The 24,582-nt window shown below is 36.1% G+C and overlaps 2 protein-coding genes across 8 annotated transcripts in view; one reads left to right on the top strand and one right to left on the bottom strand.

Moving 5' to 3' along the window:
- ELP4 (elongator acetyltransferase complex subunit 4) overlaps positions 1-11,371 on the bottom strand; it is a 147,298-nt gene extending 135,927 nt beyond the window's left edge. Inside the window, exons 1-3 of one of the 2 annotated variants that reach the window (XM_081153379.1) lie at positions 11,126-11,371; positions 3,841-3,876; positions 706-827 (exon numbers count right to left, since the gene is read on the bottom strand). In XM_081153379.1, the coding sequence (XP_081009505.1) occupies positions 706-827; positions 3,841-3,876; positions 11,126-11,351 (384 nt within the window). In that variant the 5' untranslated portion in view covers positions 11,352-11,371. The remainder of the gene's footprint in view (positions 1-705; positions 828-3,840; positions 3,877-11,125) is intronic. The other variant, XM_081153380.1, reaches the window with a different exon arrangement.
- Positions 11,372-11,485: 114 nt separating this feature from the next.
- The window catches only part of IMMP1L (inner mitochondrial membrane peptidase subunit 1), a 41,917-nt gene continuing 28,820 nt past the window's right edge, over positions 11,486-24,582 (top strand). For 2 of the 6 annotated variants that reach the window (XM_081155539.1, XM_081155543.1), the window contains exons 1-2: positions 11,527-11,608; positions 18,761-18,874. The gene's annotated coding sequence lies outside the window, so the exon portion shown is untranslated. Of the gene's footprint in view, positions 11,609-11,851; positions 11,914-13,103; positions 13,185-18,760; positions 18,875-24,582 lie in introns of those variants that run through there. The other 4 variants (XM_081155540.1, XM_081155541.1, XM_081155538.1 and 1 more) reach the window with 4 other exon arrangements.

The raw sequence follows: 24,582 nt of genomic DNA, 5'->3' as shown, positions 1-24,582 counted from the left end.
CTGTAAGGTTGTGCTTCTCCCTTCCTTGTACCAGCAATATCTGCCTCGGTTATAGCTTCCAGAAATCCCCAATCATAAAATTAAAAGTAAGCAGTTATAACAGTTTCCCCCATGCTGTATCTCTAAACATTGTTAATGCCTTGGTTTTGATCATTCATCGTTGGCCTGTTTGACATAAACAAAGTTGTAAGTATAATTCTAACTGAGTTGGGCACCTGAAATCCTGACTGAATACTCTGCAGAAAAATCTACTTATCCACACTAGTATTCAACATCTCATTTTAAACTACAAAAACATTCTGTTTATTCTTCTTAGAGAGACACCGCCCTCGCCTGTGTGGCTCAGCTGGTTGGGTGTCAGCCTGTGGACCTAAAGGTTCGGGTTGCGCTTCTGTTCAGGCACATGGGGGGGGGGGGAGGCGGACTTGATCTCTGGCAGGGGGCATGCAGCAGGCAGCCAACTGATGCTTTGCTCTCACATCAATGTTTCTCCCTTTCTCGGGATCAATAAACTATTCTTTCTTAAAAAAGAAATTATACGCTTAAATAAATGTGATCCTTTTCTTTAAGAGAAAAAAAATGCACGTATGGTCCCATTAGTGCATTTAAACACAGTTTTTATCTTGTTTATACATATAAACAAGATTTTTTCATAAAATGTTCAAAATGCAATATTGAACATATAGAATACACTCTATCCTGTACCTGTAAAATGTCAGCAGGCTCTTCTTTTGCAGACGCGACCAGCAAAGTGTGCCCACTGATGGCTCCCTCTGCCAGGAAGTACTTGAAGAGCAAAGGCGAGTAAATATCATACTTATCCTCTTCTGTAAAAAAGACAAAAATCATGGTCAGACTCCTACAAGTACCACGCACACTCGGGTTTCTGTAACCTCTCTCTTTAAAACAAGTATCTCAGGTGGGGCAACAGCGGCGTTTCCCTAAGGAACAGCGAGACCGGCCGAGAGGCTGCTCCTGACACCAGCAGAAGGAGGCACTTTACCAGAGCTTCCCGCCTCTCAGCGTCACCTCCACCTACCACACCGCCTCCGCCAGCAGGGAAGCTTACAGGGTTAGGTCTGATTATTTCAGACATCAGAAATTCTTTTTCTCAGGCCCTGCACCTCTAACGTGGCCATTATTACCTACCAACCATTTGGCAGTCTCACACCTCATTTCTTTCATGTCACAATAATTAAGTACTTAGTGTATGTAGCCTGATGATTACTATTTATAATATTTGTAAAGAGTATTATTCCTACAGTTTGGTTTTGGGTTTGAAATTCAATAATAACTCAAAATTAAAGATTATAATTTGATAGAGTTACTAAATTTACACATTACTGAAATTTCACCACCAAGCTACAAGATCCTCATGGCAGAGAATGCTTCTTATTGGTATAACCCCAGTATTGGGCACACAGTATACATCTAGTAAATATTTGTAGAATTAATTAAGGAAAAAAGAATCCATCCTTGTCTTGTAAATCAGCCAGATCTACTGTAGTTTGCTGAAAGCACACCCTATCATAACACACACACGCACATGCACACACACATACTCTATAATAGTTATCAACTCTATTTTTCCAAAGACTCCTATGAAGCACAAAAAACTAAGAGGAGGAACATCACCTATTTAAGGATTAGCAAAAAAACTATGCTCTTCAAGCTGAAAATTACCAATTTTGTGAAACAAATTTTGAAGTTGTACAATAAGCATTTAATTAATCTATTTAGTGAATCCCCATAACACTGGGCAAGCAAAAATGATAATGACGCCACAGAACTGCCAAAACACAAATGTAGTTCTGGCCGGAAAGAATAGTCTAATTCCTAGGCTGAAAGAGATGATCGTCTTCATCTATTCCAGCAGTCGAACAGGCTGACAATAATATACTTCGTTTGGGTATTTACACAAACTAAAGTATCTTCAGAATGGTGACCAGGAAGGCCCAGGACTTGAAAGCATGAGAAATGAGATATTTAGCTTAAAGAAAAAGAGACCTAAGGGATGCAAGGGAGCTGTCCTCAAATATTTGATAGGCTGACCATATGGAAATGGAATGACACCTGTTTATTAGGCCCCCCAGGGTAAAACGAAGCCTAGAGGATTGAAAGAACAGGAGCACCACTTTTTCCTTACATCCAAGTCCAAATGAGCTGCTCCTATCATTCCACTGAGACCCCTCTCAAAGTGAACACTGGCTTTCTAATCATCTGTATGTTTACACATGTATATACAAGACTTGTACAATATTAGTAATATCCATACAATGAAATCCTATGCCACCATTAAGAATAATAAAATATGTCTATATGAATGCACACAGACTTTTCTCTATGATGTATTAAGTGGAAAAAGCAAAGGTGCTGAATGCTTTCAAGTATCTTTCTTATGTAGAAATATTTGGATGGGCTACCAGAGCAGTATTGTCTCTGGGTATGGGGACTGAGGAACTAAAAGGACAACCTATTTTTTTCCATATATCCTTTTGTACTTTATGTATTTACTTATTTATATAAAAACTGTAAATTATTTTTTTCCATAAAGTCCTTAAATACTTCTCCATTTACTAATAGATAAATTTAAAAAAATGCGACAGATATCACCATTCCTAGAATTCTAGCATAGGTCATTCTGAATGTGGAACACTGTATTCAGTTCTGGGGTCAGCTGAAGAGACAATGCCAGACTAGGTAGGACGTGAGAAAAACCAGGGTGAAAACCAAGATACATAAAAACCAGTTTAAGAAACTATGTCTATTTAGTTTGGAGAAGATTTGAGGTGATAAAACGGTTCTTTTCAAATATTTTAAGAGCATCATGTGAAAGGGTAGGTAGATTAATTTTGTATTATGTCAGAGGGCAAAACTAGGAACAAAGAAATCTGTTACATGCCTGGCCGGGCGTGGCTCAGCGGTTGAGCATGGACCTAGGATTCAGGTGATCGCCGTTCGATTCCCTGTCAGGGCACATGCCCGGGTTGCGGGCTCGATCCCCAGTCAGGGCCGTGCAGAAGGCAGCCGATCAATGACTCTCTCATCATTGATGTTTCTATCTCTCTCTCTCCCTCTCCTTTCCTCTATCTGAAATCAATAAAGATATATTAAAAAAAAAAATCTGTTATACGTAAATGGACTAAACACTAATAAAAGGAACTTTCTAATAAATCATAGTATTTTCAACAACAAACATTGCTTTGTGAAATAATGAGTCCCTTAAACTAGGTAATCTGTACTCAAATGGCATTTAATATCTGTCAAGGATTATGGACAACTGATTGGTGGCTAGATGGGAGCTTTGATTATGTAACTGCCAACATTATGTCAATCCCAAGCTTCTCTAAACTAAAAAATACAGCAAGTAGTATTATGAATGTATATTTAAATAAAAACCATTATACATTCAAAGATAAATAAAAATATGATGCATCAATTTGTTACCTTTCAATAATAATGAAAAAATCTGAGATATGTACAATGAACTTATTTGCACATCAGCTTCTCAAATTAATCGCTCTGCCAATCCCACTCTAAATATGAGATTCTCCAGGAACACGAACTGGCATGCACTTTAGTCCTCTCTTTAAAAATGGAGCACAATGCGCCGTGAACATTTCTAAGTTAAAAGAGCTACATTATCAGATATACTTGCCTAATGCATTTCAAGTTCAGATCAAGGTTTGACTTTAAATCAGAACTTAAGGCAATTCCTCTCCAATTTACCTTAACTCCTGCAGAGAGTTAAAGACTTCATTTCAGAATCGGAAAACCCATAAAATCATTACGCACAGCAGAAAACTGGTTGGGAAGAGCAAATATATGTGCTATACGAACCGATTAGAAGAACCGTTCCAACAGCCAAACCTCCACCTGGAAACAAAACCAAGAAGAAAATTAATCTACATTTCCACATTACTTTTAGCATAAAAGTTAGGCTTGAGCAAGGACAGGTTTCCCATAACTTTAAAACTGCTGTTGAAAACAACATTTTAATCACCTTTGCAATACTTTGCTTAAGGTGCTATTATGAAATAATTACATACTACATGTAATTACACACTACACATTACAATTACTTTCGCAGTATACTGTACTATCCTCCATTCTCCTGTGATAGGACATGCAGCATTCGACATGACTGTGGTTAAGCATTTCAATAACCTTGTATTTAGCACTTGCTAATAAATTAACTCAATAGCCAAGACCTAAGTGTGCACAGTAACTTAACTACTACAGAAGTACAACAAAGAAAATAATGGTTATTATAATAGAAATTTCACTTTAATATTTATCCTCGAATTTAATAAGCCTTGGAGGAAAAAAATGGTAATTAAAACTGATTCTTTTTTCATTATGAGTAATATACACAAGGTCTAGACATGCTCTAAAGATATTTAGAATTTAAAATAAACATTATATTTGTCACTTCAAACAAAAAACTCACAATCACGAAATACATTGTCAATATTACCAGAAAATGTTCTTTTAAAATCTGAATTAGGATAATATGATCATGAACATATAACTCAAATAGATTCATAAAAAATCAATTTAAAATCAAGTTTTAGGAAACTAGAACTACACTAAAAAAAATAGGACGTTCAACTACTCTTTTGTTTTCAAAACATCTGTAAAGTATTATTACTTGTAATTAATGTTGCAGACACAAGTTCACTTAAAAGTAAAAATATGTAATGTACTTAGAGTTTAATTTAAAAAGGAACTACTTGGGGGTTGGGAGAGATAGAAGAAAATAAAGGGGGAATAAATGGTGATGGAAGGAGACTTTACTTGGGGTGGTGAACACACAATATAATATACAGATGATGTACTACAGAATTGTACACCTGAAACCTATATAATTTTATTAACCAATGTCACCTCAACAAATTCAATAAAAAAGTAAAAAACAAACAAAAAACTATGGGCTTTGAGGTCACACAGATCTAACTCATGTTCTCTAATCACTAGCTCCCTGTCTTGGGCAGTGAAAGCACCTATTGATGCCTTTGTGTTCTGATGTGCAAAATGGGCTTATACTACATGCCTGGCAAGGAGTGTTAAGGGAGCTCATGCCTGAGAAGAGCCAGGATTATATTAAGACTTCACTTGTTGGAGACCACACTGGTCCCCAGGTCTGAGGCACCCAGCTATGGGGCCTGCCAGAGTCCACCAGGGGACCAAGCACCCATACATGTCTGAATAGTCTTCAAATGTATACACATGCTATTGTAATAAATGGAATACAAATTATCCCCCAAAAAAAGAAAAAAAAAAAGAAACTAGTAAGCATTGTTGGACAATGGACAATTGAAGACAATGTAATTAGAATGCTTTGGAGTTTTGCAGGGGTGGGGGGCAGAACACTGTGAAAGAAACATGAGAACACTAATGAAGAACTTTCCCTCCAAAAGTTTTGTAGTGGCAAATGTTTTACAGAAAATCTTAGTATGAAAAGTTCCTTTGATAGTGTATATTTTTTGCTTCATTAGTAGCATAAATGTTATGCTCTCAAAGAATTTAAAATTTGGTAACATACATGTCACACAGTATACAATGCAACATTTGGCCACTGTATGACTCTAAGTACAGTCCAAATTGATAAAAAAAAAAAAAACCAATAAAAAAACTAGTACATTTATATATTTTTATGTTTACATGAATTAGTTATAGAATATGTACTTTAATTTCACATTTGGATAAGTTCCTTCATTATACCATTTAAAGCCATACATAGGACAACTTCAAATGTTCTTCAAACTAAAAGACTAACATAAACTGAAATATATATATATGAAGATTAACAGCCATAAAAGATCAGAGCAAAAAGGTTTTCTTTGGGACAAGATTAGGCTAAATGTTTAATTGTACAGTTTGTGCTACATATAAAACACATATCCACCACGAACTTTTTAATCCATTCTGAACATTTAAATTACACTTTCCTACTACTTACTTCCCTACTTTCCCTTACATGCAAAAATAAACATTTAACTGCCAAAGCACCATCCTGTGTATATTTAAGATGATATATAAGCACATAACAGACTCCAGTGTCTGGTCTTAAGTGGGTACTATTGAAAGGTAGTTGCCTTTCTTTCCTTAACCCATTTCTTATAGGAAGGACTTAAATTTATCTAAACTTTCCTGGGTCTACGTTCATGTCTGCTCAAATTAGGAATTTATACGAAGCTTCGAGGCTTTATGTAAAGGAATACTTAGAGGCTTAAAGATACTTTGTGAATGTTAGTCACAGTGGGATACTAACAGATCAAGGATACCTAGCTCAGGTGTCTGGCCCAGAGAGGTACTCAGAGAGAGCTACCTTTACCACTCTGGTTATTATTTTCTTATTGGAACAAATCACTGAAAATATATTGTTGCTTTATAACAGATGATTACTGTAGCAGTAAACGACTATGCTAAGGAGGTACTTTTCTGTTAGAATGATACAAGCTACTGTTTCTGATAATTCAGAAAACGCCACTCAAATTTAAAAAATCTCATGTACATTAAAATTCTAATGTTTAGGAATTTCAATATTACTTAAAACAACACAAAATAGGGACATTTCAATGACTTTTATCATCCAAATTAATATCCCACCAGGACTTCTCTTACAAAAATGCAGTTTTGTTTTTTCTATTATGTAAATTGACTAGACTCAAATTAGGTTTGGCTCTAGTAAAGGTTGGTCATTTTGAAGGTTGGTCATGGGGAATACGATGAATCTACCTTATTAATTACTTTTAAATCAAGCTTTTATTCTAAGCATGTGAGGTAAAATGATTTAACACATACATATATACCCACATAGCAGTAAAGTTTCTCTAGTCTTCCAAATTTGATTTTAGTGTGACAAGACCTCATATTTCCCCTAAGGTATTGTGATATACCTCACTTGATATGCTGACGTTCTAGCTGTATTTTATACTAGAATAAGTTTGTAGTCATGTTCCTACCAAAAATTTAACACCTTAAACAACCAATTGCAACAGGATATTCTGACAATATATTCAACCAAAGCTAGCTTTTAATATATATTTAAAATCAGAGACCCCTAAAATGTTTGATAGGTAAGTATGATGTAAGTAAGCAAGCATATTATTTTTATGATAAGATGTACAATGAAGTAAAATGGTTTTTATCACCTCCTCTCCTCTTTAATCGTATCTTACAGAAATCAAGACACTCTCCATGTCCCTAAGTAAATAAACACCTGGTTTTAAGTCTAGACCTTCTTAAGAAGTATATTTATCTCCAGCTTACTAAAAATACAGGCAGTAAAATATTATGCCCCATGTAAGATTACATGAGTTTAAAAGCTTGAAGATTTGCAAGTTTGATATTCTAAAGTATTAACTTCATCACAATTTTACATTTAAAAATGACACAGCATTGTGTCCGAAAACTAGAAAAAAAATCTAATGCTTTAGAAAACACTATGAGAAAATGTAAGATCTTGTGATTAAGTGCCAATATCTTCCTATTTCATGATTTTTAAAATATGAGGAAAAGTCTTTTTAAAAAATCTGTGTGAAGTTAGAAAATTATATAAATATTATTTTAAAAGAAGAATATTCAATTCCCGCACTTCCCAAAAACAAATCTCTAATTAAGCTATAAATTTTGGGTAAATAAGGTCAAAAAGTCTATTTTTTCTCCTCTCTGTAGGAGTATAAAATATAAAACATCCTGACAACTCTTGATTATAACAATTATTGGCTGGGCAAATATATAAGAATCAAAACAGAAAAACCTATGAACAGTGACAATGGTTATGTAGATTAAATCACATGAAACAATTTTACATAATACAAAGGAAAAAGTTGCTAAAATATCATAACCAGGATTATTTTATTGAGTCCAAACTCAATGCACATCTCCCACACTCTAGATTAAGATATAGTGGAGCAAAGGAAATAAGCCCACCAATATTTATTTTTTGACATCAGTGTTGAAAATGGTAGCTACATCAAACTTCTTTGGAACTCTTCCTGGACTATTATTTAACCCAAATCCCTATCTGCCATACACTTGACAATCAAAATTTAATAAGTTCTGAACAGCAAAGAAGTTAACCCAGTCAAGCCTGAAGTCACCTTTCCTTCAGATATCTTTTTGAAGGATGAGGCTGGGGAATAATTCCCACAGGTTAGACAATACGGTCCTAAAGTAGACTATACCTTATATGCTAGGATAAAAGAAATCCTGCTAGAATCTTTTACCCACTATAATCTCTCTTTAGAAAAACTTGTAAAAGAAAAATGGAATATTTATATATAGTGTCATCAAATAACAACATACATCTCCTGGAAGGGCAGGGTTGAGAACCCGGATTAGGAAATCTCAGAATCTAAAAATGTTAAATGTAGCCTACTTGTAAAATGTTTATCAATATATAACAATAAAATTAAGTTGCTAGGACAGAGATATTTAATATGATTAGATCATGTCTAAAAGATGCAGATATAGGGAATTCTCAAATTTATAAAACACTTTGCTTTTGGAGTAAGCAATGGAAATATGAAAATAACATTAAATGACTAACATTTGATTAGCCTGTATGATGCCTTTTAAGTATACTTTGCACCTATGTTTAAAATTACAATGATGTCACAGTGGCAGGTGTAAAATGTCACTGCACTGCATGGCAGTAACAACACAGTATTTGTTACACAGTAATCACTGAATATATTTAGGCATCAATCACAATGTCACAGTATAGTTTCATCATCCTGATATCATAACATCCCTATCAATACGTCATATTAAGCTTGTCACAATCCCAGTCCAATAACATTTGAGTAACAACATAATCTGAATTGTTTATACCTATATATATACATACACATGAGCAGTCAAATGTTTCACTTTCAAATAATGTTTTAATGCAAAACAAATGTAAAGGGTTTGCTCCAAAGGGCCATACAAAATAGAACATCAAAATACAAAAATGCCATTAAGAGGTTAACAACTAAAATACTTCTGCACATATTTATTATTCCAAATGTAGTAGCTCCTATTATAACTTCCACTTCTTTGCACTTTAAGAATTAACTATATACAAGTAAAAATATTTCAAAATACCCAAAAACTGATGTTTATTTCAATCACCTTAATGAACACTAATATTTAGCAGAAGCTTGTTACAGTCAAATACTAGAGTCCTCACCCCCAAGCAAACCTGGAAATTTTTGAAATTACAGTTCAAGTTTATATCACTCTAGAAACACATGAGGAAGTTGCTTTGGGTTACCTTTTTGGTGGGTGCTTCAAGGGACTACAGTTAAATCATTAGTTTCAGGTCCAATAAATGGTTAAAACCACTTGAAAACAGTTCTCAAAAACTTGAAATAGCTGTAGCATTTGCAGAGCACTAAATCTGGAGCCCCAAAGATCAGCCCAGGCTGTCACTGGTTTTGTCACTCTGTTCATGTCACTTATTCTCTGTTCATGTCACTTATTCTCTGAGTCACTTATTTAGAGCTTTGGCCTAGATGTTTAATAAATTCTTCGTCCAGGCATTTTTTTCCTACATTATTATTTTTTCAACCAAGAACTTACTGAGAATCTACTAAGTGACAGGAATTGTGCTAGGCACCTTTTATTTTTCTAATGAGGAACTGAAGGTGTAAGTCAGAAATGTGACCTTTTTGTTTGGAGCGTTTCAGGATCAAGCGAGTGAAATTACATATTCCCATTGAATTAATATATATTCTCTATAATCACATAAATATAACCACATATATATATTATATATATAATCACAGCTTCCAAGTTTTAAGTTCAAATATAGGATCACACCCAAGGTTGCAAGGGTAAAAAAAAAAAAAAAAAAAGGTGAGATAAATATTTGCTAACTAGATATTCCGAATCATTGTTGTTGATAGTACCATGCAATTTAGGAAGGCAACAGACCTGAAACAATTAAGTAAAAATACTTAGATTTATGTAGAAATAACCAGGATCCAGTTAAGGACATGAAATAATGGGGAAGAAGCCATCTTCTTTCTCACAGGTTGCTTGCTTTGTCACCTTCCTTTGCACTAAACCTTGCAGGGTGGGCTTGGGGCAGTGGGGGGTGGGGTTGGAGGAATTACAGAGAGAAACTGTCAAGAGAAATATAAGAACAAGCAACGGCATTTCTAATATTTCATGAAAGTGTACAAAATTTAACTGACATATCACATACTATTAAAAAGTTATGAAATACAAACACAGACCATTTTTAATGAAGCAGCATTCAGATAGGAATTCGCTAGTTTACAATCTTTATTAACAGTGCAACTCCTACCAATCAAATCCGGTCAATCCTTTCAATGTGACGGTTATAAAACAAGCACATTCAGAGCAGGCTTGTCGTGAAAGATTCCAGACATTACATAGGAAAGCCCAAGAACCGCACTTCTTTTTCTCCTTAAAATGTGAACTAACTTGGAACATACCGTTTGGAATATAAATATGGGAAGCAAAGTATACAGAAAAAAAAATCTAACAAAAACATATATAAGTGTATTTAAGGCCGATCCGAGTATGACTGTCAATGTCAACGACAGGCTGTAACTACTTGGGATCCACATAAACCTTTAATCCATTCCCTTAAAGCCAGTTTGTTTTGTTTAAAAATTCAGAACCCGAAGATAAGCAGCCTGGCGTGAAAGACGGAAAGCTACTTTTTCCAGCATTTTCTAACGAAGCCCATGTCTCACAATGATGCAAACTTTTGCAGGTTAATCCAAACCATGAGCTACCTGGAGTAAGCAGAGACCTGGAGGGGACTCTAGAGAGATGAAGGCCAAACCGTCTCCACACATTAATAATTCCCCTTGAACAAGGTAAAAGCACGCAGGGATCCCGCCGTAACCTAGAAAAACGCTGGTGGTCAGGAACCAGAGTAAAAGGGGGGCGGGGGGGGCACCAGACCAGGTCTAGTGAACGGCATCTAGAAGTCTCCCTGCAACCACGCCTCCCCTCCATCTCTGTCAGACCAGGCTATCCTCTCCACGTCCGAAGGCGGAGGGGCCACCGAAAGATGTGGGGTCAGGGTGGCTCCCCCGGCAAGTCCCCTCCCTACGTCTTCCCTCTGCTGAGCCTACATTTCAGTTCTGAAACCGACCTAAGAGCTGGTCCAGGGCTGGGAGCCCGGTTGATACCAGCAGCTGTCCGTTCCGCACTGATGGTCGTGTGCCTGCGATGGACACCAGTCGAGAGCCGCCGCTGTCGGTACCGCCGGCTCTGGGACCCCTCCTCTGGAAACTCGTGACGTTGTTCTTGCTGGCCGCCGCCGCCGCCATAGACCCAGCACTCCCGCGGCCGGTAGCACCGGCCCCCACTGCCGCCATCTTGGCGTTTCCCGCGTAGACCCAATAGGAACTCTGGGAACTCAAGCAGCGGGCCAATCAGAACCAGCCCCAAACTCCCGCCTCCTTGCAGCTCTTTTAACCAATAGGACTGAGATTTCCGTCTCGAGTCAACCAATCGCAAGGGGTATTGCTGAATAGTGCGCTCTAGGAGCGACGGGGCACTTCTGCGGGACCCAGGTGAGAAAGGGCCACCCGAGTGCTGGGTGAGAGCCTTCCGGGGTTCTTTGGGGCTAGAGGTGGGTAATATTCAACAGCGCTCTCTTTTGGATTGTCTTCATTCACGTTGAGTTAAAGAAACGGTTGGTGGAGCGATATATCCAGCAGCTACCAATGGGACGTTGCACCTAGGCTTGTCTGTGAAGATGAAAGATGCATTTCCCCGCCCCTTTCTCTTCTGATATCTGATTGAATATTCATTCTGTCTTCCACATGAAGTCTTTTTTGTGTTTTTTTTTTGGAATGGTTGTTTTACATTGAAGGAATCGGCACCCACCTTAATGAGTTGCTTGCTGAGCATCTGAGCCCTGTTTGTCAGTGGCAGGTGGGTTGAATTTAGCCCTTAGAGTGAAACTCTTGAGCTTTGGGGAGATTTGGTTTTCCTCTGATTCAAAGAGCAAATGACAAAATGTACTTCTCTGACAAGTCCCCGTGAGAAGCTTTCTTTAACTTTAATTAGTGCTTCTGTAAGACTTGGAAACCCTTTCCATAAGTGGTGTGAATGAGTAGTGTTACTCTGACAACCTTGTTCACACATTTAATTGTCGTTTGCTGTTAAGGCACCTTCAAATAACAAAATACTTGAGGTTTCTTTCCAAAACCCCCCTGAATTCTGAAATGAGAGCTTTCTTATTAGAATAGGAATTTTATGTGTGGGGGAAAAAATGTAATTTAGAGCTGCGTCTTTGGATTTAAAATTTTTCTTAAAACAGCGTGCGCGCGCGCGTGTGTGGTGGATAAGTGATTTTTTGAAAGCATTAATGATTGACAAGTTTAAAGTAAAAAAGACTCCCAAATCATGCCTGTACTACAAAGTTATGACTGGTTTTGACAGTGATGTATGATACTTTTAAAATACATCCAAACCTCATTGCAATTCTTGCCATTGAATGGTTTTAAATCTCGGTGACCCATTAAAACTCTTTGGCAGATTCTGTTTGATAAATCAAAGTTAGTATTGCTAAATAGTGACTGGAGTTTTTCATTTGGGGAGGTCTTTTGTTTTTATGGATATTTTATTTGTTTTGTTAAAAAATGTTCAGCAAAAAACAGAACAAAAACAAACTCATGCTGTTTGTATCAACTGGAAAGCTTGATGAGGTTTAGATATTTTCATTTTGAATCTTTTGCCAGCATAAATCTAAATCATGCAGTAAATAGCTGTTGAGTGCTTACCGTCTGTTTAGACCGACTCTTGTTATTTTAGACCTACAGAAGTAAAAATTTCTAATTTGGGGAGATAAAATTAACATATTAGAAAACAATAGCACTTAAACACATTGAACAATATGTACTAATTTTATCTTGTAGTGAGTAAGTACTAAAAAGAGCGAAACAAAAACTGACAAAGCAGTTCGATATCAAATAGAAACATCTTGGGTATTTTTGTTGCTGTTAAGTACTGAATTTGTATAGGTTGTTTTTACTTTGTATTTCCTTGTCTCCTATTGTATTTACTTTACCCTTTAGTTTTCTAAAGGTCATGGTGTGTTGCTTTGTTTGCCTTATTAATAGAACTGAAGAATTGTTTTTCAACTTCATCTTTAATTTGGGAAGCATGACATATATGCATACCAAGGAATTCCTGAAATTAAGGTATATCTTTGGTATGGTATAACATTATCAAAGAATAAATTAATTTAATCTATCTTAATTTTGTTTTGTTTTTTACAAAGACAAAACCTTTGCTCTCAAAGCAAGTAATCCCAAATACTTGAATTTACCAGTATGTAGAGTTAAATATAAGGCACTGGAATAAATGAAGTATTTTTAGAAAGGAAGAGTTAAAAAGGTGTATGTTTAGGTGTGGTGTTAATGATTAATAACAATTAATTAGTTAATCCTCAGGGGATGTGCTAAGTGCTCAGGTTATAGGAGAAAGAATACTTAGTCTGCCTTCCTTGCGTGCACAGTTGGGGAGATAGGTGGGTAAGCAGAATAATCAAGTACACTATATAAGTACTGTGGAGGACAAATGTAGGATACCTAACTTGGACTGGGGGGAGCCTTGGAAAGTTTCCCCTGAGGAGGAAGCTTAACCTGAGTTCCAAGGATGTGCAGGTGATAGAAGCATTACAGAGAATGGAAACCATTACAGAGGATGGGAAGACTGCTCCTTCAGGAAACCTGCTCTCATTGCTTCTGTGCAAGTAGTTCTTATGATTTATACATAGTCCTAAGAGAAAGGGAGACTAGAGACGGTCTAATTGACTTTCTTAAGGTTGTGGATTTTTTTCCTTTAGGGATAATAGGAAATGGGAAATCACTGAAACATTTTTAGTAAAGGAATTACAATGATCGTATTTGATCATTATGTTTTGGCTAACCATATGCTGGAAGAGAATGGATTGTCTAAAAGTGTGGCTGGGATAAAGAGAATGAAATGAATTCAGAGGTTTTACTATACGGGGTAGAATTATATGATCAAGGAAGGTTGACAGGAGGAATCAAAGATGATGAACAGGTTTCTGCCTTGAACAGCTTTATGGGTGGCAGACGATAAAAGAATAAAGGAACAAGAGCAGGATTTTGTAGTTATGTTGGTTGTTTAGGGAAAGGGCGATCATAAAATGAGTATTTTAAATGTGTGTAATTGAAGGAACCCATGGAGGTCTAAGTGGAAATATCCAGTACACAGTGGGCTATGTGAAAGAGGGATCTCTGGAGTAAACATAGATTTGAAATTAATTAGCCTGTGGTGAAGTTTGCCCCAGGGAGTGGGTAAACTCACCAAGGAAATGTATACTTTAGAATGAGAAGAAAAAAGAACTGAGAATAAACTTTGGGGAACATAAACATTTAAAAACTGGGGAGAGGAACAGAAAATAAAATAAGAATTGCAAAGTGATTCTTTGATTTAGTAATAATGGTTTATTTTGGCTTTATTAAACTGAAAAGTCAAATTATTGTATTTAGAATTGAATAGCAAGTGAAGTTGAATATTCCATAAAAGTAGACCATTTTAAAATTTAGAAAACTTTGCTGTGGAGTTGGAGGGGGGGCAGGGTAGGATAGCTGGAGATGACAAAAATTCAAGGGAAAAGTTTGGTTGTATGAGACAGACAGAAAATAAAGGTGATGTAAAACAACTCTAGACAATTGATTAAAGGACCTGAATGAGGTCAAAGGAATGGAATCTGGAGCACAGGAGAGGGATTAGTATTTGAAAGGAGGAACAATTCAATGGCTAGAGGGTGTAAAAGAAAGTAAGGCTCTTGCTTTCTGTCATTAAGTCTTGGAGTCCTTAAGATCATTTTCTCTTTTTGCCATGTTCTTACCTTCATCCACTCCGAGGACCTCAGTTACAATTTATATACCATTGTCTAACATTTATAGTCCAGATTGCTTCCCTGACCTCCAGAATTACACATTTAGATACTTAACCTGTTTCTTAAAAGTCTTAGTGGAACCTTAAACTGACAGTGCCCCAGGCTGAGCTTCCTCTAGTGTTTTGTATCTCATTAAATGATAGGATGATTTGTAGAGTTAGTTGCTTAAGCTGTGGGACTTAACTGCACTCAATTCCTTTTTCAAGCTGCACTTTGCAATATCTGGAGTTTACCTCTTAATAACTCTCTGATCCATTTTAGGGCATTTAGCCCTCATTTTTGATTCTCTTGTAGTACATTCTCCATTCAAGAGCTATCTTGATCTTTTCAAAATAGAAGTATGATAATATAATATAAAAACAAAACTTCTTAAGGACCTGAATGTAGTTCCCTCTACCTACTACTGTAGGCACATCACTATAAATTCCCTTACTCTCTGCACTCTGGTACTCACTCACTCACTCTCCTGTACTCACCATGTCCCATTCTTCCAAAAGGCTACTAGTTAACTTCTACATAACATTCAGATCTCATTTCAGCCTACATATCACAGTAAAGCCATCTCACCATCCTATCAAAATGAAATCAGCTCCAATATACCAGCAATGAACAAGTGGAATTGGAAATTTTAAAAAATACGATTTACATTAGTATCTAAAAAAACTGAAATGCTTAGGCATAAATCTAAAAAAAGGACAACGTCTACGTGAGGAAAACTACAAAACTCTGATGAACAAAATCAAAGAAGAACTAAGTAAATGGGAAACATTCCATTTTCATGGATAGGAGATTCAATATTGTCAGAATATCAATTCTTTCCAACATAATCTATAGATTCAGTGCAGTCCCAATCAAATTCCAGCAAGTTACTTTATAGATATCTTTATAAGCTGATCCTAAAGTTTATATGGAGAGGCAGAATGCCCAGAATAGCTAACAATATTGAAGAAGAACAAGGTTGAAGGACTAATGCTACCAAACTTTGAGACGTGCTATAAAGCTACAGCAATCAAAACAATGTGGTATGGGCAAGAGTATAAAGAGATTGGTGGAACACAACGGAGAACCCAGAAATACACTCATCTATAGTCTACTGACCTTTGACAAATGAGTGAAGGCAGTACAGTGGACCAAAGATAGCATTTTCAACAAATCGTGCTGGAACACCTAGACATACACATGCAGAAAAATAAACAAAAAAGAACTAGTCACAGATTTTACTACACCTTTCACCAAAATTAACTCAAAGTGGATCACATATTTAAATGTAAAATGCAAAACTATAAAACTCCTGGAAGATTACATAAGAGAAAACTTAGCGAAACGTCAGTAATAGTAATGCTTTTTAAAAATACACCCCCAAAGACATGATCTGTAGAAGAAAGAATTAAAAACTTCTCTGTGAAAGACTATGTCAAGAGAACGAGAAGAAATGCCACAGACTGGGAGAAAATATTTGCAAAAGATACATCTGATAAAGTTCTGTTATCCAAAATATACAAAGAACTCTTAATACTTAGTAAACGACCTGATTTTAAAAGGGACCAAAAACCTTAACAGTTACCTGATCAAAGAGGATACAGGTGGCAAATAAGCATATGAAAAGATGCTCCACATCATATGTCATCAGGGAAATGCAAATTAAAACAACATTGAGATACCAGTGCACACCTATTGTAATGGCCAAAATCCAGAACACTGACAAACCAAATGCTGGCTAGGATATGGAGTAACAGAAACTCTTATGCATTGTTGAGGGGAATGCAAAACGGTATAGGCATTTTGGAAGACGGCTTGGAGATTTCTTATAAAACTAAACATACTCTTAGCATGTGATCCAACAGTTGTGCTCCTTGGTGTTTACCCAAAAGAGTAGAAAACATATCCACATAAAAACGTACACATGGATGTTTATAGCAGCTTTATTTGTAATTGCCCAAACTTGGTAGCAACCAGGATGTCCTTCGGTAGGTAAATGGATAAGTGAAGTGTGTTACATCCAGAGAATGGAATATTATTCAGTGCTAAAAGCAAATGAGCTATTGGAACCAGGTCTTTGAGCTACCTGTGACTCTGGGCATGGCACCTTCTTAATAAGTCCTTCCTTTCTTGGCTGCAAGAAACCAAAAACAAATAAAAAGCACAAATGAGCTCTCAAGCCATGAAAAGACATGGAGGACCCATAAATGCAAATTACTAAGTATAAGAAGCCAATCTGTAAAAGCTACATACTAATTCCAACTATATGGTGTTCTGGAAAAGGCAAACTATGGAGACAATAAAAAGAAGATTGCTGGTTGCCAGAGGTAGTTGTGGGGAGAGATGAAAAGGCAGAGCACAGAAGGTTTTTAGAGCAGCGAAAATATTTTGTATGCTGTTACAATGATGGATATATGTAATTTACTTTGTTCCAAACCCATTGAATGTACAGCATCAACAGTGAACCCTACAGTAAACTACGAACTTTGGGTGATTATGTTGTGTCTGTCAGTGTCAGTTCATCCTTGGTAAAAAATGTACCATTCTGGTGAGTGATGTTGATAATGGGGGAAGCTATGTATGTGTAGGGTCAGGAGTATATATGGGAAATTTCTGTACCTTACTCTCAATTTTTTGTAACCCTAAAATTTTTCTAAAATAATAAAGGCTCTAAAAAAATAAACATGTTCCCCCCAAAATAAAATCAGCTATATAAAATCTCAGTCTTAGGGTTCCATAAGCAACATGTATATTGCCCTTGTGACCACACAGTTATAGTGGGACCATTTTTCTTCAGGGATACCAATGATTTGATATCCTGAGGGGTCTTCAGGGGCAATAGGAAGACTGTAGTGACCTATTTAAGGTACACCAGGAAGTAATGGTCATGGTGAGCAACTAGTACCCCATGGCAGAAATTGGTACTTCTTGGTTGACCCAGTTCAGTGGCTTTTCTGAGATGTAGGGTTCATATTCCCATTGTGTCATTGCAGGTAAAGCATGTAACAGATACTGTTGAGGCTTACACAGGTTTCTCATGGTATTTTGGCAGCAGGATTGAATGAATGAGTGCCAAGGTCGTGCCTGCACAGAGGGAATTCTTGGACACCACATAATCCCCTTTTGCTTCCTATCAGTATACTCACAAAGGGAAACCTCAGTCCTGACTTCCAGCATCATATATTTGTTTTACCTGTTTTCATACTTTATATAAATGAAGCCATATACTATTTACTCTTGTATTTGACTTCTTTTGCTCAACATTGTATTTGTGAAATGATTGTTATTAATGTGTACAATTCCGGATTATTTATTGCTGTATGGTATTGTGTAAATATGCCACAGTTCATTATCCATTCTAATGGTTGAAAAAGTTTTGGCTAGTTTGCCACTTGTGGCCAACATTTTTCTTTGGGATCAACATTACAAACTACTTCTCTGCTGCCTTTTCATGCTTAAAATTAACTTTAGATATTCATGCTGACATGTAGAAATGAAATTGATATATAACAACTGTATGTGGTTGGTGTATCAACTTAACTTTAAGTCCTTGAACACAGTTCTCTCTAGGTTGATTGATACATTATGTCACCCCCTTATTTTCTTATTCTGCTTTAAATTACCTCACAGATAAAGACATGGAGGACCCATAAATGCAAATTACTAAGTACAAGAAGCCATGTATTTTTGTAAATCATGTTATCCAACGTGTCACTGAATATCTGAATTCAAAATCTCATTGACCTGCTAAAGAGGAAGATGCATCTTACCAACTGAGAGACATTTAGTCATATTATATATTAATTCAACTCAACATGGCTGAGAGGAATCTTCACCTAATATAATTTTGATTTTCTGCTTTAGGACTCCTGAAACCATGGATCACCCATATATGCTTTGAAACATATGTTAGGTGCTTATTTTCTGGAAGCCCTGCAACTACCCTAAAAACTGAATGTATTGTAGAACAGACCTATGGTAAGTGGGCTTTTTTCCTCCTTTTTCTTCTGTCTGGTTCAGGTTCAAGTTAAGTCTTAGGAATGACCTAATGCTGCTCCCTGCTGGACACTGTAATTTTTGAAAGTTGGCACTTAATAGATGGGCAAATAACCGGTTAGCTGGACCCGCTAAGGAGGGGAATCCTTGGCTGCATTCACAAAGTATATGACAGAAGCAACTCTGTTATCATGATGAGTGATACCTTTGTATTGATATCTGGAGCATGATGAAAGTGTTGATAGTCTTGCTTCTAACTTTCATTGTCTGCTTCCTGTTTAGTGGCATCTAAAAGTTATAGCAAACATACATTGAAGGATGCTTGTAGGCAGTGGACCTTTTAGGATTTCCTAAATTGTATATGTGTCTCTGTATATGTTTGTTATTTAAATTAGTTGCTATCTCTTTTGTAATAAATTGAACTCCCTGTATTATTGTTTTTCCAAAGGAAGTGTTTATAACAGCTCCAGTATAATTTAAATTAGGCATTGTTGGGTCTATTTTGAATGAGTCACCCTACGTTGACTTTAGGTGTAACTTGTTTTGTATATCCACTCTATAATCCAGCTATCATGTTTTCTGGTACATGCAGTGAACCATATTTACACAGAATGACATTGGGTTGGACCTCAGGTGTTGTGTCTGTCCATCATATCATGAACCCTCACATTGTATGCATACACAGGTGCTCTCCAAATTGTTTTAAAATGTGTGTGAGTTACAAGTGTTTTTTCCCTACTTTTGAGCTTAAGTATTATATATTTTTTAGAGTGCCAACTGAATAAAAATTATTGGCTGAATGTAATGAAGATTTTTTTGAAAGTAATCATACATTTCTTTGAAAAGAAGGAAAAGTGACAGAAACAACACTGAACTAAGCAAAGATTTAACAGGATAAGTGATCTTTAACAGACTGGTACTTTTTTGACAGCCATTGGGGAAAAAGCCTGTGAAATCTACTTTTAATTAGGATTGTGGAGAATTAGGTATACTGATTTTTTTCTTTATTATTAAAATATTGCAATAACATTTTGAAATTTAGATCAAGAAAATAGAATTGTTAGCAAAAAAGAAAACCCCTTCTCTGTAAGATTATTTCAGAAAATATATCATTTAAAACTTTTTTATTGTAAAATATAACATCATATGGAAACACAAATATATAGTAAAATGAGTAAGTATAAAGCAGACACCCATGTTGCCATAAATCATTATTGGCACCTCAGACACCCTTGATATAATCTTCCTTTTCTTTAGAAGTAACCAGTGCCACTGCTCAGCCCAGTCCATTGCATGATGAAGGGTGGAGGAAATTCCCAGTGATATATGGCCCAGGCCATGCAGCAGCCTGAAGGTCCAACTGAAGGAGCTCCTTGAGTACTTTTTTGGTTCCAAGTCCTTAAAAATCACAACTCCTGAGTACAGCCGTAGAATGTGGCTTTAATATTCAGGCTGCCAAAGAAGTCTGGAGGGTTTTGTTCATATGTATAATGAGGGAGGTGTAATGAGGGAGATGTCTTTGCTGTGCTTGGGCTTCTCTCAGCCCAGGCCATATGACAACACCCACTCTCACTAGCTGTGCCCCAACTCGAGCACCATCAGGCGTGTGTCACCTTCCAACAGCTGTAAGAAAGGAAGTCCTTGTTCTCCATGGAGGTCCCATCCCCTTTAGCACCAGTGGTTAGCATTCCACTTAGCAACAGGGCTCTCTTGCTTTATCAAGCAGTTCCTGGGGGGTGGCAGCTGCTCTCACACAGAAAGGTGGCTGGGGTGGTGGAGTTGAGGTCCAGATCCTAAGGCTAAACTCATAGCACATGTTGGGTACTGCCCTGAGCCTGGAGACTGTGACTGACCTTCATGCTTCCTTCGGGCTGGTGCTGCCCATGATGCTGCCGCAGCTCTAGGGTGCTGGCTGGGGTGTCAGGTGGCATGGGATATGGGTGGGCTGGCTGGTAAGCACCATTGTGTGGAATCATATGTATTCTTTCTTCTTTTACTCAGCATTATGTTTCGAAGACCATTTATGTAGTTACATGTAGTTGTTTTTTTAAAAAAATATATCTTTATTGATTTCAGAGAGAGGAAGGGAGAGGGAGAGGGAGAGATAGAAACATCAATGATGAGAGAGTCATTGATCGCCTGCAGCCCACAACCTGGGAATGTGCCCTGACCGGGAATCGAACCCTGATCGCCTGGATCCTAGGTCGACGCTCAACCGCTGAGCCACGCCCGGCCGGGCACATGTAGTTTTACTTCATTTATTTTCATTTTTAGTATATTATTCCTTTGGAATGAATATGACAATTCATTTATTCTATTGTAGGTGGATGTTTGGGTTATTTCTACTGTTTGTCTATTATAAATGACATTGTCGTGAGTGCTGTTTTATATTTCATGTGTTGTTTTTATATGTGTCATGAGGAAAAAGTCATATATTTTCAGGTTAAAGAGAATTGATTATAGTGTTATTTTAAGTTAATTTAAGTGAGTACATGAGAAATTTGTTATATCATGAGAGTAATGCATTAAATATTGGGAAAGATTCTGAAGGGATAATTTATTTTACTGTAGGCCTTAAATATATGGTAACGTGGCCTGTAGTTTGTGATAGTTTAAACAAATAGTATACATATAGATATATAGGTATGATATAGACATAGATATAGGAGCTAATGTAATTTTTGTTTTACTTTATTAGCACATTTGTTGTTTACTGTCACGTCATTTTTTAATTCCACTTATTGGGGTGACATTGATTAATAAAATTATACAGGTTTCAGGTGTACAGTTCTACAACACGTCATCTGTATGTTGTATTGTGTGTTCACCACTCCAATTCAAGTCTCTTTCCATCACCATTTATTCCCCCTGTACCTTCTGTTACCTCCCCACCCCACCCCCTTTCCTTTGTATCATGTCTTGTTTTCTGTAACAGCTTTACTGATAAAGAAACTGAGAAAGGCTAGAGAAATTGAGTCACTTGAACAAGGTCATTTAGCAAGTTGGAGCTATCAACCAGACCAACCTATCTACTTGGCAGTTGCAACTTAAAGAAAACAAAATGAAAAGTGAAGTCAGGATATTTTCTTGAGCGTGTCCAACCATTTAAGTGGAAAATTTTGCCCTCACCAGTTTTCAGATATTATCAGATATTCTTTTGACTAATAACCAAGAACTGGCTTAGCATAGGGAATGATATACTTAAAGCCCCCAAAATGCTATTGCACTTTATCACAATTCCTCTTTCAAATGGCAGCCTAGTACATTCAAACTTTGAGTAATCCCCATCCTCTGGGCTGTTGTTAATGCATGGCATATTCCTCATCTGTTAATTTTGTGGGTGAGTGAATCTTACCCTTTAATATGCCAAAATTTATTGAGTAAGAATATTTTTCTAAAATGCTTCTAAAATCTAAAATTTACCTTTCTGTTTTCCTAAATAAGACAAACTGAGTATAATTTTAAGTTTTTGTTTTGTTCTATTTTGGTGGCTCAAAGTTGACATTGTGAACATCAGTCATTTCACAGAATTTATATGATTTCCTTAGAGACCGTCATGCCGTGTGTAGTACAATGAGAACCATGTAGTTCTCAGTGTGCTAGACTAATGAGCTTTTGTGTTTGGGGCTAATTGTGATTGTTTGTTTTTTGTTTTGTTTTGTTTTACCTTTGTTAGCTAATTCTAATTTTTTGCTGTCAATGCATTATATTGGCTCTCAAAATCAGCATTTGTCTAATATTATACATTTGATTGCTAGGTGAGAGCTTAAATATGGTTCTTCCCCATTTACTGACTAAAGACATAGAATGGGTAGCAGCTTTTTCACACTTACTTTGGGGTCAGCAACTAGGCTAGCCAGTTTGTTTCAGAGGACAGCTTACGTTACAACTGATATCTGAATGATTGCAATGAAACATAGATTTCACATACTGATATATTCTTATTTGGGGAATAAAAATTATCATGTACATGTTTTCTTACAAAACAATGATATTGAAACTGGATTTATTTAAGGATTCCTTCACATAGGAAGTCCAGTGGTCTTAAGTGGTGGTTTTCTAATGATAAAATATTTGATAGGATGAGTAGTGAAATATAAACAGTGTATTAGGTGACACTACCTATTGAAAATGGCAGTCATGAAGATTAAACCACCTTTGAAATGATAGCTTTTTAAAGGAAAGTACAGGAATAATACAGATTTGGTTTCATGAAAACATTTAAATGCTTCAGGTAAATATTCATTTAAAAGTGAAATGCATTTGACTGCTCACCCAATTCTATTGTGTCAACTTTTTGTCTTGAGATTTGTCTACATTGTTGTATGTAGTCATACTTTGTTCAGTTTCATTGATGCACTTCATTATATGACTGTATCACAACTATATGTTATTCATTCTTTTAATGGACATTTGGGTGGTTTCCATATAATGCTACTATAAACACTCTAACACCCATCTCTTGATTAATATATTTACATGTTTCTTTTGAGGATATATCTAGGAGCAAAATTTTTGGATCATAAGTATATATATGTCCAACTTTAATCAATGTTGCCAAACAGTTTTCTAAAATGGTTATACTAGTTTACATTCATATGAGAGTTCTAGTTGCTCCATGTCTTTGCCAACACTCAATTCGTCTCTCCACCTCCTTTATTTTTCAGATTCTGGTATGTACAAATAGTAACCCATTATTGTTTTACTTTCTGGTTCCCTCATGATTAATGAAGTTGAGCACCTTTTCATAGGTATATTGCCTTTTTCATTATTCTCTTTTGTGAAGTATCTGCTCATTTCTTTAGCCCACTTTTCTGCTGGGCTGTCTTTTTCTTTGATTTGTAGATGTTCTTTGTATATTTGGAATATGAGTCCTTCATTGAATACAGTTACTGCAAACATTTCTCCTACTCTGAGGTTTGCCCTTTTAATCTATTAATAGTGCGTTTGATGAACAGGTGATTATGACTTTAAAGTCGTCTAGTTTGTCATTTCTATTTAGTGCTTTCTGCATCTTGTTTAAGAAATATCTGCCTATTCCAAGGATGTTCTGTGTTCTGTGTGTTTCTCTTAAAGCGTTATTGTTTTACCTTTTAGATCTTTAATTTCAGACTGTATTTTCATGTTAAGCAATTTTGCTCTGCTTTTTAGACTCAAGAATTTATATCTTTAGACGGAAAAGGAAGGTGGATTTAGGTTAGTGACCATAATTATGTGCTTTTTACAAAATGCCCCCTTAAGAAAACAGTGTATTTATCTATGTTTGCCTCAACTTTAGCTTTAAGGTACTGCTGTTTATGTTGTTTGCCTTTAAGAAGAGTCTACTAGATTATTCAGGAAAGAATTTCTGGGGTGGGAAAATAAATGTTACTATTTTTAATATTTTTAATAATGCTAGTGTTCATAAAATTTTTTATCCATGGAATATAAAATTTGATGACTTAAAGACACAACCCCAGTTACCTCATTTAGGTATAGTTCACTCTGTTAAAGATTAGAATATTTAATTGAAGGAAAAATTAGGTTTTAGTTTTTGTCACCAAAGGAATATAAAATGCTGGCTATAATATTTAAGAATTATTTTATAAGCTGCTTTGTATTTTTATTTTAAGTAGGTCTTCTTGTGAGCATTCATTTGTGTACAAGTTATGAACATTCATAAGACAGTGATACTTTTTATTATTCAGAAA

The sequence above is a fragment of the Miniopterus schreibersii genome, assembly GCF_964146895.1.
Source record: "Miniopterus schreibersii genome assembly, chromosome: 12".
NCBI classification, from domain to species: domain Eukaryota; kingdom Metazoa; phylum Chordata; class Mammalia; order Chiroptera; family Miniopteridae; genus Miniopterus; species Miniopterus schreibersii.
Note: the sequence above shows the minus strand (reverse complement) of the source record. Positions and strands in the feature narration are given on the sequence as shown.